Source organism: Fundulus heteroclitus, chromosome 17 (assembly GCF_011125445.2).
Source record: "Fundulus heteroclitus isolate FHET01 chromosome 17, MU-UCD_Fhet_4.1, whole genome shotgun sequence".
Taxonomy (NCBI): domain Eukaryota; kingdom Metazoa; phylum Chordata; class Actinopteri; order Cyprinodontiformes; family Fundulidae; genus Fundulus; species Fundulus heteroclitus.
The window spans coordinates 20,897,442-20,910,523 of NC_046377.1; the positions used below are offsets into that span (position 1 = coordinate 20,897,442).

The window sequence follows — 13,082 nt, forward strand, 5'->3', positions numbered from 1 at the left end:
AACACACATTTATTCACGGGCCACAGGCGGAGCCCCTTGGTTTTATTGTAGTTTTAAGCCTATAAATTTACCTCCGCCAGGCCCCCTCATTTACTGTCCTAATTAATCTCTGAAGTAAATACGACTCGTGGAAACCTAAACATTACGGAGCTTTTGGTAATGAAAACACTTTTTGTACTTCCACTATTTGTAATGGCAACAAAGATCAACAGCTGAGACCAATGACGGAAGTTACAGACGTACAGATATTTAACGCGAACCATCAACAAAATCATAGATCAGTATGCAAGGTAAAAGAATAATGTGCCCTTTAGAAGGATGTGTGTGGCTCTTAAAAGAGCCGTTGGGGTGTTTTGTACTGGGGTCAATCTAAGCCCTCTCTCCGCGGATGCGGCGGGCCAGCTGGATGTCTTTGGGCATGATGGTCACCCTCTTGGCGTGGATGGCGCACAGGTTGGTGTCCTCGAACAGACCCACCAGGTAGGCCTCGCTGGCCTCCTGCAGAGCCATCACGGCAGAGCTCTGGAAGCGCAGGTCCGTCTTGAAGTCCTGAGCGATCTCCCTCACCAGACGCTGGAAGGGCAGCTTGCGGATCAGCAGCTCCGTAGACTTCTGGTAGCGGCGGATCTCTCTCAGAGCAACCGTACCGGGCCTGTAGCGGTGAGGCTTCTTCACTCCGCCGGTAGCCGGGGCGCTCTTACGGGCAGCCTTGGTAGCCAGCTGCTTCCTGGGAGCCTTTCCTCCAGTGGATTTACGAGCGGTCTGCTTGGTTCTGGCCATTGTCGCTCACTAGCTTTCTTCACGTTTCTAACTGAAGACATGAGACTCGATAGCGAACAGCGGCTTTATAAAGAGACTGGCAGGGGCGGGATCGTTTCTGATTGGCTCAGATTAAACACGCGGTGAAACCATTATCACTCAGCTATTGGTTGGATTTAAATTTTAAAAATAAAGTGCGAGTTAATGAAAAATAAGCAAACATTAATTTTAAGTGATCCTTACAAAACTTCAAAAAAAAAAATAATAATTTAAATGTAGTCATTAGTAAAACAATGTCAGTTACTGCTCATAACTATTTGTATTCTAAACATGTAGTTCATTCACTTTTGTTCCCTGTGTTGAAAGGAGCAACGTCTGGTTCAGCACTTTCAATCGTCTTGTTGCTGAAAAGTGCTTTATAAACTCGTCTTGGTTTAGTTTAAATCAACGTATAAATATTAATTGACATGTTTACTAAATTATTTGTGGTATTTTACATCTTTAGGTCCCTGTTAAAAGCTACAAAATAAATAAACAGCAAAAAAAAAAAAACAATATTTACTAAAACTTTCATTTTCTTTTTCACGTGGGGTCAGTATAGGATCAGTCATGAATCACCATAATTGTTCATGTTATTGTCCATTTATTGCAGCTGAACAGGCTGAAGCCAACTTAATGATCTCTAATATTTACATCTGTGAGTCCCTCTGTAATAACCCAAAAATAAATAAAACCTCTCTATAACTTTGATATGTGGAGTTAGTTGTAAAGTCTTGTAATTCTGCATGTTATATTGTGAGTTCATTGCTTACAGCTGAATAGGGTAGTCTAAATTTTGTGGTTATACCTAGATCTTTTCAATGGCTTTAACGTAAACGTAGCAGCATGTAATAACAATGATAATAATAATCTCTATACACTGAAACGAGGAAGCATGTCTTAATGTGTTTTGTACAGCTACACAATATCTTGTAATTCTTTATATTTTTGAATTGTTTAATGGCAATACTTAATACTTTGAAAGGGATATATTTGTTGAACCAAATGGAGCTGTATTGTGCAGTGTACATTAGGCTGCTGTAACTTAATAATTTGTAATATATGTGGTGAAATGATGGAGGAATCATGTCTTAATTGTAGAAGTGGTGGCTCTGAAAAGAGCCTTTGGTGCACTGAGTGCTGGTCTTGCAGCAGCTTTACTTCTTGGCCTTCTTAGCTGCGGGCTTCTTTGCTGCAGGTTTCTTGGCTGCAGGCTTCTTAGCAGCAGCCTTTGGCTTCTTGGCGGCAGCGGCCTTCTTAGGGCTCTTCTTCACCACCTTCTTGGGGGACTTCTTGGCCGCAGCCTTCTTGGGGGACTTCTTGGCGGCTGTCTTCTTAGCCGCAGCCTTCTTGGGGGTGCTGGCCTTCTTGGCGGCGGCGGCGGGCTTCTTGGCCTTAGCGGGAGCCTTCTTCTTCACCACCTTCTTGGCTGGTTTGGCCGCTTTGGTGTCCTTAGCCAGCTTGAAGGAGCCCGACGCCCCGGTGCCTTTGGTCTGGCTCAGGGTTCCTGCCGTCGCCAGCTTGGTGACGGCGGTGTTGATGCGCTTGTTGGCCTTGGTCACATCCACGCCTTTGCCGGCCAGCACCTTCTTCAGCGCCGCCAGAGACATGCCCTTGCGCTCCTTGGACTCGGCCACGGCGGCCACGATCAGCTTGGAGAGGCTGGGTCCATCCTTCTTGGCCTTGGACGCCGCCTTCTTCTTCGGGGCTTTGGCCGGGGCTTTCGCCGGTGCCGCTGCTGGAGCTACTTCTGCCATGTTTCTCTCTTAATGTTCCTGTGAACGTGTGCGGCTCAGAGCAGGAGGCGGGACTTATAACACACATGAGAACCGTGAAGAAACAACTCAGCCCGCCGCTCTGCTGCCGCCTCAAATCTGTCCGCATCTGTGTTTTCTTCGCCGCCTTTAAGGCTTTAAATCTTCCTCAGATGTAATATTTTTATCAGAAATGTTACCGTAACGGAAAGAAAAGTGTTCTCTCTTCACAACGAGGTCACATTTGTTTCCCATGATTTCTCCTTTTTGTTTCTGGAGCCGTCAAAGCTCGTAGATAGTGGATGATTTGCTGCTGCTGGGGGCAAGTTTTCTCTACATTTTGTCCGCGAAAACATCTAAAATCTTTTTGTATATAGTATATCTATACATCTGCTGTTAGCAGAAGCATATATGAATGGAATAAAATGAAAAATGTTTCGATTGTAAGATTTGTTGAATAGTTACGGGGGCGTTTTTCGCCGCAAGTAAACACACGTAAACTAAGCCGTTAAGGGATCGTTTCTCAGATGGATGTGCGGCATCACATTGATTTTTACCATCTTTTTTTGTTTAAAACTGGTGGCATATCAGTACTAAGTATTCACTTTCTGATAAAGCATTTGGCTAAAGCAGTATTTGATTTTTCTGAACAGAAAATCCGAATTTATTTGTTGCAACTTCCATCTGTTTCCTTTGTTTCAGCAAAGCTCTTGGACATTTCAGCATAGGTTCTTTATTAGTCGACTCTCATGATTGAACACTTATTGGTGGTTATTGATAACTCCTAGGGATAATTCATATTTTCAGTTTGTTGCGTTTTGAGGTTACATTTTGATAATATTAAATTGTCAAATTGAATTTTGCTGTTTTACTGCTTCGGCGCCTATTTAATAGTAGGTCTATCTGATGTGAAGTCAATCTATTAGTTCCAATATTTGCTTTTTTGGGGGAAAAAATGCACTCTAAATAGATCAGGGTTCATAAACAGAGATTTTAAACCACTGCAGTATACTACAATGCAATTTATCATATGTGTCGTTTATCTGGTTGAAATGGCTTGTAACTGACAGCCTCCCAGGATCATCTGAATATTGTTAAAAATCAGGCTTCTTCTGTATAAGATATGAAACTAACCTCTGGCCAAGATGTGAACAATCTTCTTTAGTTTTAGAAATGTTTAACTTGCTCTTTCCTATGAAACAATGAGCAGGCAGTGTTTTCAGCCTCATGAATCTAAATAATTAGTTTAAGCGATGAGCAGAATTTAACCTGCTGAGACCCTGCGTCCTCATATACGGACATTGCATTTTTGCCGGTCTACCCCTGATACTTTATTTTATTTCAACTTTAACCCACAGGCCTCATTAGTAGACACTAGCAGCATTCTCTAATAGTAAGATGACAATATTACACTTATTTGAATGAAAGCAACATGGTGGAGATCCCAGTAAAAGGCTTCTATAACAACTCTAAGAAAAATGGTCAGGGTAAAAATCCAAACTGTAGTTCATGCTTGAAACCAGTGTTTCTGTGCACAATTACATCTTTAGCTTCATAAGGCATGCAAATTTGACATGTTTTCACAACTGAAGCAAAGCTCAACATTGGTAAAGATTAAGTACACATTTGAGGATATTAGGGCTATATTTAGTTGTAAATTATTCTAAATATTCCCAGGTTTATCCAACTGCATACCATAATCTATAAGTATGAATTTGTTATTGTAAGTTGTATTTAGCCACATACTTTGATTTGATGAATCTGGAAATATTTGGAATGATTCACATGTGTAAATACTTCTGGTTAGTGGTACATTTTTCAACCAAATAATTAACTGCAAGCTACATTTGCCACCTAAGTTTGATACAGATTTTTATCTGAACTTAGGGTTGATTTTTTTTGCAATACCAGGAAACTTACATTGTCAAAAGCAGAACAGTTGCTTATGGCAATTGTAAACATCTCTGAGGCTGAAGATTTAACAGATGGAAAAGAGAATTATCCATCTGTGGACAAACTTATTACTGATATGGACCTCATTTGGAACACCCTTTGGATGATTCTGAAGATGAATATTCTCCACCTGATTTGCCTGAGTACGTAACGCAAGCATAGACTTGGTGCTGATGTAACTACTTGCTGGCTGCAAAAACGCAATGCACCGGTAGACCTCATTAAGAGAAATATTGAGAAATCTCTAATCTTAGCCACATTTTTGCACATTGATTTTGATGTCTTGTGTGAATTATCCTCAAACAACGATGTTGTGATCAAATGCTTAGCGAATTCCTGCCATCAGTGATGCAATGTCACATGATCGGTTCTTCATCAAACTTAGGAGCAACCTGAAAGTGTGTAGCACCAAGAAGTGGACAGTTTGCGTGATGATGCACTTCACTGATCTTACTCTTGAAGATAACTGGGGAGATGGTAATCTGGAAAGGGCTATAATTTTTGCATGTTTCGCATGGTAACGAATAATCTTTCATGTCACAATGAGCATTCTTCAAGACAAAAAATGAAAAATCAGTTTGGATGGTTTATTAGCATTTCATGCAACTTTAACTTCAAAATGAAAAAGCATTTCTGCTAAATAGAACCAATTACAACACTGGGACAATCGCTTCCAAAGGTGGCACCGTTTCAAACATAAAAAGCGTTTACTGCAAGCAGTGGATTAATAGAAATCTTGGCATAAATTGAATTTGTGTGGCCCTTAAATGTGTGTTTCGGCAAAAAAAAAAAAAAAAAAAAAAAACTATAACATTCACTTATTAAAGGCTGTCATTAAAAACCTGGAAGTCAGTGGACTTGAATGAACAGAATATACTTTGACATTGAGAAATGGGGAAAGCCTTAGTCACTTTGCCACAAGAAGCCTGCATGCTATTAATTAAATCGTATTTATATAGCAGCAATGATGGAAGCAATAAAGTGATTCTTTAAAGCCAGAGAGCATCTGGTCAAAATTCCCTCAAAATGGCAACTGGTTTGAAGAAAGGCAGCAATTTTCAGTCAATGATGAGCAGCAACATTGTGCGCAATGTTTCAAATAAACCTGCATTAGGAGTCAAGCTCAAAGTTGCATGTGTGTGGCCCTTAAAAGGGCCTTTGTTGTTGATGGTAAACAGGTTGTTTACTTGGAGCTGGTGTACTTGGTGACGGCCTTGGTGCCCTCAGACACGGCGTGCTTGGCCAGCTCACCGGGCAGCAGGAGGCGCACGGCGGTCTGGATCTCCCTGGAGGTGATGGTGGAGCGCTTGTTGTAGTGAGCCAGGCGGGAAGCCTCGGACGCGATGCGCTCGAAGATGTCGTTGACGAACGAGTTCATGATGCTCATGGCCTTGGACGAGATGCCCGTGTCGGGGTGCACCTGCTTCAGCACCTTGTACACGTAGATGGCGTAGCTTTCCTTCCTGGTCTTTCTCTTCTTCTTGCCTCCTTTGCCGGCCGTCTTGGTCACGGCTTTCTTGGAGCCCTTCTTGGGCGCAGACTTGGCGGGTTCAGGCATCCTGATCACTTGTTCCTGGAAACAGCGACGAATGATCCAGCAGGGGGAGGGAGACTGATCTTATAGAGGCTGCATGCAAATCACACTGCGCTGTCCCCCACCTCTGATTGGCTCAGCTCATGAGACGGTTAAAAAGTTTTTGCCGTGTGCGTGAGAAGTTTTTAGATTAATTTGGTCATTTATGTGCAGCCTTAAGGAAGGAAAGCAATGCAACATTTCATACAAAATCATTTATACTTTTAGCTACTTCTAACATGCTGCTGTACTATCACGCATGTTGCATAGTAGCTCATTCTGCAAATAGGTTGGAGTTTTACGACCGTTTAACATTTTATCTTTTTTAACCCGAGTATGCATTATTAACTGTGCAGTATTTACTCTATTTTAATTTTTACTTTTCTCACCGTTCACATCTTACTTTTACGTTTCTGATTAAGACCATCCGCTGTTGCTTTACAACTAACATTAAATTAGCTTTGTTTTCAGTATTAATTCAAACTGTCTTTGCCACTGAAGTTCCCCATGGTGCAACAATAAGATAATTCATTATTTGTCTTGTTTTATCTTTTTTTAATTTTATTTAGGAAAGATGTGGAAAAGCAACCTTGTCTTCCTATTCATAAACACTGATCATATTGATAGAGAAAATCAATGAAGTCACTGCTGAGCAATTTTCTAGGGCTTTTATTTATTGCTACTCGTGTCAGTTTTTTGTATTCTGTACAATCAGAATCAGAATCAAGTTTATTGCCAAGTAGGTTTGCACTTACAAAGAATTTGACTTGGTGTTGATGGTGCAGACAAAACAAAATAAAATGCAAATGCTATTCTATTCTTTTAACAGATAAATAAAGCCCATTAACCGTGACATTAAGCATCATAACTGTCCGAGTTGACGTAAAGAACGGCGTTTTATAGTAAGTTTCGACATTGTTATTTGTGCTGCTTATTTAGGTGGTTTCCAATTAGCCTCAAACCACATCTATAAGAGCAAGTAGACCACTTCATTTAATATTATAAAGATTATAATCAGCATCGAGGATATTAACTCAATTTAAAGAGGAATGGCGTCTTAAAGAAATGTATGTGGCTCTTAAAAGAGCCGTTGGGTTTGTTGGTTGAGCTGCTGCTGCTTTAGCCTCCGAAGCCGTAGAGAGTGCGGCCCTGCCTCTTGAGAGCGTACACCACATCCATGGCGGTGACCGTCTTCCTCTTGGCGTGCTCGGTGTAGGTGACGGCGTCACGGATCACGTTCTCCAGGAAGACCTTCAGCACACCGCGGGTCTCCTCGTAGATGAGACCCGAGATACGCTTGACTCCACCGCGGCGGGCCAGGCGGCGGATAGCGGGCTTGGTGATTCCCTGGATGTTATCACGGAGGACTTTACGGTGCCGCTTGGCGCCTCCTTTCCCGAGTCCTTTTCCTCCTTTGCCACGTCCACTCATTGCTGCTGCAGTTGTGATTCAGTTGAACACTGATGATCGCAGCTGGGAGCGTCTGTATTCAAACACGTCTGCCGGACGTAAGCGAAGACAGGTTTACTACTGGCTTCCAACTTCCGCTTCAAGCTACCAACAGCGAGTCAACGCATTCCCGCTTATTGGACAAAGTCGTTGAAATAAAATACATTGGTCTTAACAAACCAAAATGTCGGAATTACAACGTCTAAAATAATCCGGATCAGCTCAATTTCCCCCGTTTTTTGAGCAAGACTTCCTGATAAGCTAACATGTGCACACATAGTTCCTTAACATCTAATACAATTTAAATGTTCAAGTCAAAAAAGACAGATAGCAGTCAATTTACTGAACTACATAAAATAGTGTGCAATTCGTAATGTACCAGACAAACACTTCCCGAGAAGCTTTGTGTATATATATATATATATATATATATATATATATATATATATATATATATATATATATATATAATCAGGTAGTGCAGCTCATCCACAATGGTGTCCAGAGACTCCACTCCGCTACCAAGAGACCATCTGACATGACGGCTTCCGGTTGATCTCACTTTAAAGACCAATCCAGATCTTAGAGCTGTTACCAGTAGACTAAACGCTTTTTATTAAATGCTTGTCAGGTCCGTGTAATGCTTTCTGCAGTAGCTCTTAGCCTCAGTCCAGTTCAGATTTTGATTAACAAAGTGATACTGATGCTCCAAGCATAAGGAGAGAACAAACCAACCTAGAAAAATATAGCAATTTTTTAAATATGTAAGATGTTAAAATTGTTTTAACAGCAGTATCACAGAAAAGAACATATTATCTAAGGTTAATAGAGTATACCTGATAGAACCAAGGCCACCAGCAGGAACCTCTCCATCATGTTGTAGCTCTGTGCTTTGTTAAAGAAAACCTCCTTCACAGACAAAAGAACAGTTAATTTATGCAAAGCACATCAGCAGGGGTGACTATATGGAAATTATCATAATTACAAAACACCAGACAGTTTGGTGCAACCTGAAGAAAACACAACCACTGAAGTGGGATGGACTGAGAAACTTGAAAGCACCAAGTGAATCACCAAGTATTGAATAGTTTGATTTGGAAATAAATCACTCCATTCACAGCCTATCAGTGAACATGTAAATATTTAATTCTGCAAAAAGCTAGTGTTGAAAAGGACACAGAGGGGATGGGGCATCACTATTATCTGGAAGTGGTAGCTCTGGTATTAACATGCTGACTGATCTGGATGTAAATTAACGGGTCTAACAAGGACAGTTTGTACTGGGCATTAAATGCATCCTCAGTGATTGGATCACAGTTTCCTGTTTAACATGCTAATTAACAAGAAGCCACATCACAGAGGGGCGGCTGAGTAACAAATATGTTTCTGTACAACCCAGTCTCACTTAAAAAAGTCTAATAGAGACCGTAGTCTGCAAAAGGAAATGTAGTTTTGTCAAAATTTGGCTACTCAATATGTTTCAGTATCTGTTCCTACGTTTTATTTGGCCTAATATTGAGTTTCTCCTACTAAAAAAAAGGAAAAGAAAAATAAATGGTCGCCATTCCCCTTACTTTATGAGGAAAAAGCTTTAAAGAAAACATCTATGGGTATATGTATTTTAATGACATTTCTAGATAGATAGATAGATAGATTAAAAAAAGGGAACACTTAAGCAACACAATGTAACTCCAAGTCAGTTCTGACAAATCAAACTGTCCATTTAAGAAGCAACACTGACTGACTTTCTATCTCACCTGCTGTTGTGCTAATGAATAGACAACAGGTGAAAACTAGAGGCTATTAGCAAGACACCCCCAATAAAAGAGTGGTTCTGCAGGTTTGCTTTCTGGCTGATGTTTTGGTCACTTTTGAATGCTGGCAGTGCTTTCACTCTAGTGTTAGCGTGAGACGAAGTCTACAACCCTCACAAATGGCTCAGGTAAGTGCAGCTCATCCAGGATGGCACATCGATGAGAGCTGTGACAAGAAGGTTTGCTGTGTCTGTCAGCGTAGTGTCCAGAGAAAGGAGGCACTACCAGGAGACATCGAGGCGGCCCTAAGAGGTCAACAACCCTGCAGCGGGACCGCTTCATCCGCCTTTGTGCAAGGAGGAACAGGAACTGCCCTCCAGCAGGCCACAGATGTGCCTGTGTCTGCTCAAACAATCAGAAACAGACTCCATGAGGGCCTGACGTCCACAGGTGAGGGTCATGCTTGCATCCCAACACCGTGCAGGACGTTTGGGATGCAAGCAAATGCCAGAGAACACCAAGATTGGCAAATTCATCACTGGCGCCCTCTGCTCTTCACAGATGAAAGCAGGTTCACACTGAACACGTGTGACAGAGTCTGGAGACGCCATGTAGAACGTTCTGCTGCCTGCAACATCCTCCAGCATGACCGGTTTGGCAGTGGGTCAGTCATGGTGTGGGGTGGGGTGGCATTTCTTTGGGGATCTGCGCAGCCCTCCATATGCTTGCTAGAGGTAGTCTGACTGCCATCAGGTACAGAGATGAGATCCTCAGACCCATCGTGAGACCATCTGCTGGTGGGGTTGGCCCTGGTTCCTCCTGATCTAGACATGGTAGACCTCATGTGGCTGGAGTGTGTCATCACTTCCTGCCAGATGAAGGCATTGATGCTATGGACCGGCCCGCCTGTTCCCCAGACCTGAATCCAGTTCAGCACATCGGGGACATTTTGTCTCCCTCCATGAACCAACGCTACGTTGCACCACAGACTGTCCAGGAGTTGCTGAATGTGTTAGTCAAGGTCTGGGAGGAGATCCCTCAGGATAGCATCCACCACCTCATCAGGAACATGCCCAGGCGTTGTAGGGAAGTCCTACATGGAGGCCACACAGGCTACTAAGCCATATTGTAAGGACAATATGGCTTAGTAGCCATATTGTCCCTTGGGGAGCACATGGCAGCCCACTGCTCCCCAAGGGTGATGGGTTAAAAGCAGAGAACAAATTTTGTTGGAATGTATGTTTCAGTGACAATAGAGATGATATATATTATTACAAAGTTGGATCTGCCTATAGTGTTTTTTTCCACTCCATGGGTTAACAATTCAACTATGTAAAGAACAAAGTATTTAAGAAAAATTCATTGATTTAGATCTAGGATGTTATTTTGTTGTGACAGGGTTTACCTATCAAAACTACACATCTGCTGTAGGGTAGTATTTACTTTCCTTTTTGTGCACCTTTACAAAAATGTAAACCTTTGTCATTTGGTTTAAATTTCTCTCATGTTTCGTGTTCAACTGTTCCTGGCAGCCATTTATTAATCATTGTATTGGTGCCTTGGGCTGTGTCTCATTCCACCTACTTCTACACTTCGAACACTTAGTTTTAACTAGGTAATGTAGATAACACAAAAAGTCAGTGCACTGAAGGTACCCGGATGACCCCCTAAAAACGGTCACAAAATGCAGTGCGTAACGATGGGCTAAACGGACGCCATCTTGACTACAAAGCGGAAAGGGAGGGGCTAAGGACGTTGGGAAGATGTTCCCATTTTGAAAATAATGGCGGACAATTCAGCCGAGACAGCCGGAGCTGCGACACCGCAATCATAAATGTAAGTAATGGTGGTAATACGAGGCATTGTACTCGATAGGTGTTTGTAAAATACACAAACATACCTCATGTTCAGCCAATATTTGGAGGATCCTGCGTTGACGTCTGGGGCGATGTAATTTCAACATGCTGTGAATGTAAACGATTGTTTTTATAAAAAATTTAAAAAAACGCCGGCATATATTTTTTGGCGGTCTGAAAAATTCGCGGTCACGTGTGTTGCGTTCGTCACGTCATCCCGTCATTTCCGGTAAGTTTTTTAACATAAGTGTTCCTTTTGGAACACTACTATAACGGTCGAAAGTAGGCACTACGGCAGTAAGTGGTCAGTGCACATCAGCAGTGCACTGACGGAAGTAGGCGGAATGAGACACAGCCTGGGTGTTACTATTTAGTGTAGGGTCATTAATAGCACTTTGTAATAAAACATGAGTTTTATAAACTGTCACCAGATTTTACACCTCAATGTGATCACCAGTTTAAGTAATAGGAGTCTTTAACGATCTCACATTGGAGATGGGCTCCTTCTGGGGAATTGCTTAGTCTTTAGAGCATTTATTCTTAAACCATAACAAACAATTTCCAGCACACTACAGTTTATTACTAATTAGAATCGTGCTCTTCAGACAGATGTGGGTGGCTCTTAAAAGAGCCGTTGGGTTTGTGGTTTCCAGGCAGGTTTACTTGGCCTTGGCGGGCTTCTCGGTCTTCTTGGGCAGCAGCACAGCCTGGATGTTGGGCAGAACGCCTCCCTGAGCGATGGTGACTCCTCCGAGCAGCTTGTTGAGCTCCAGTGACGTCACTGGCCAGCTTCCGGTCCGCCATCTTGGGTGGCATATTATCATGTAAACAATCCGACGCAGGGCTCGCTGTATATGTTGTCAAATTTTATTAGGCCCACTCGTAGTACTGGTATTTGACTAGTGTTTGTCCATTTGTTTATACCTGCATATTAATATGTGTCACTGAGATGGCAATGTAGTGTTGCCTAATATTACATGTTTATGCTAGGAGAAAATGCGTGACAGCTTCTGCGGTGGCTGACGGCCGGCGGTGCGCGAAGGCGCTTGGCTGCAGGGCCGATCGACGCTGCTCGCGGCTTTAATTATTTAAGCAGAACAATGACCAGTGCAAAATTAAGTTGTATTTACCGGAGATGAAGTGTAGACTGCAAATTCTTTCGGGGTATGACGGCTCCTCCAGTCCATTGGGATTTGTTTGCCTGGGTCCTTTTTGACTGAAAATATCCATTTCTTTCTTCGTCCTTCGGTAAACGAAAGAAACGTACATCCAACGATTTGGAATGCCTCTGTGTGGCATAAACTAAAAGCACGCTCTAATTCACCCGTTTTGACACGATGTTTGGCGAGAACAGTCCTGCTTTTGCCTACCGGCATAACCTGGAAGTAGCACGGACGTCACTTTACTGTTGTAAAGTGTTGATATTGAGGGGAGTGTTCATTTATTTTCATTGTGTCCCCTACGTTACTGTGTGACACATATGCCACAACGACACATGTTAAAACGTCTGAAGGCATGAAATGTGAATAAGAGTTTTTGAACTTTAATTTATCTAATGCTGATTATTCATTGAATCATTTGAATTTAAATATTTAAAATACTTTCACAGCAAAAATTATATGCGCTTAATTTAGATTAATTACAGAGTATGTAATTAGATTAATTTTTTTAATGGATTGACAGCCCTAGTTTATGCATGTTACAGTGACACTTTAAACCAATTTGTTCAACAGCAAAGGGGGCCTTACACTTACAGAATTGCATTATGCAGGATAAATAATGGCACTATTAAATCACATGTAATCATAAAGAGAAAAATTGACAATTTGTTAATGTAATTGTAAAATAAGTTCATTTAAAAAAAATGCAATATTAAAACTGTTCTTATTTTAAATTCAGGTCCTAAGTAACCTGATGTGAGATATACTGTCACATTCACTGATGT

General features: G+C 41.8%; 4 protein-coding genes across 4 annotated transcripts; all 4 read right to left on the reverse strand.

Annotated features, from left to right (window-relative positions):
- Positions 1 to 302: 302 nt before the first annotated feature.
- Positions 303 to 801, reverse strand: LOC110366725 (histone H3). Its single transcript, XM_021309528.2, has one exon. The coding sequence runs from the start codon at positions 778 to 780 to the stop codon at positions 370 to 372; it is 411 nt and encodes a 136-aa protein (XP_021165203.2). The 5' UTR covers positions 781 to 801; the 3' UTR covers positions 303 to 369.
- Positions 802 to 1,818: 1,017 nt separating this feature from the next.
- LOC118566584 (histone H1-like) lies at positions 1,819 to 2,576 on the reverse strand. Its single transcript, XM_036149046.1, has one exon. It carries the CDS (start codon positions 2,553 to 2,555, stop codon positions 1,956 to 1,958), a length of 600 nt encoding a protein of 199 aa, XP_036004939.1. The 5' UTR covers positions 2,556 to 2,576; the 3' UTR covers positions 1,819 to 1,955.
- A 2,502-nt stretch (positions 2,577 to 5,078) lies between these two features.
- LOC105916185 (histone H2B 1/2) lies at positions 5,079 to 6,157 on the reverse strand. Its single transcript, XM_012850550.3, has one exon. It carries the CDS (start codon positions 6,061 to 6,063, stop codon positions 5,689 to 5,691), a length of 375 nt encoding a protein of 124 aa, XP_012706004.1. The 5' UTR covers positions 6,064 to 6,157; the 3' UTR covers positions 5,079 to 5,688.
- Positions 6,158 to 7,107: 950 nt separating this feature from the next.
- Positions 7,108 to 7,550, reverse strand: LOC105937144 (histone H4). The gene has a single exon (XM_012878305.3). The coding sequence runs from the start codon at positions 7,507 to 7,509 to the stop codon at positions 7,198 to 7,200; it is 312 nt and encodes a 103-aa protein (XP_012733759.1). The 5' UTR covers positions 7,510 to 7,550; the 3' UTR covers positions 7,108 to 7,197.
- Between the last annotated feature and the right edge of the window lie 5,532 nt (positions 7,551 to 13,082).

Coding starts and splice junctions, on each gene's coding strand:
- LOC105937144 (XM_012878305.3), bottom strand. CDS start 7,509: ATGAGTGGACGTGGCAAAGGAGGAAAAGGACTCGGGAAAGGAGGCGCC.
- LOC110366725 (XM_021309528.2), bottom strand. CDS start 780: ATGGCCAGAACCAAGCAGACCGCTCGTAAATCCACTGGAGGAAAGGCT.
- LOC118566584 (XM_036149046.1), bottom strand. CDS start 2,555: ATGGCAGAAGTAGCTCCAGCAGCGGCACCGGCGAAAGCCCCGGCCAAA.
- LOC105916185 (XM_012850550.3), bottom strand. CDS start 6,063: ATGCCTGAACCCGCCAAGTCTGCGCCCAAGAAGGGCTCCAAGAAAGCC.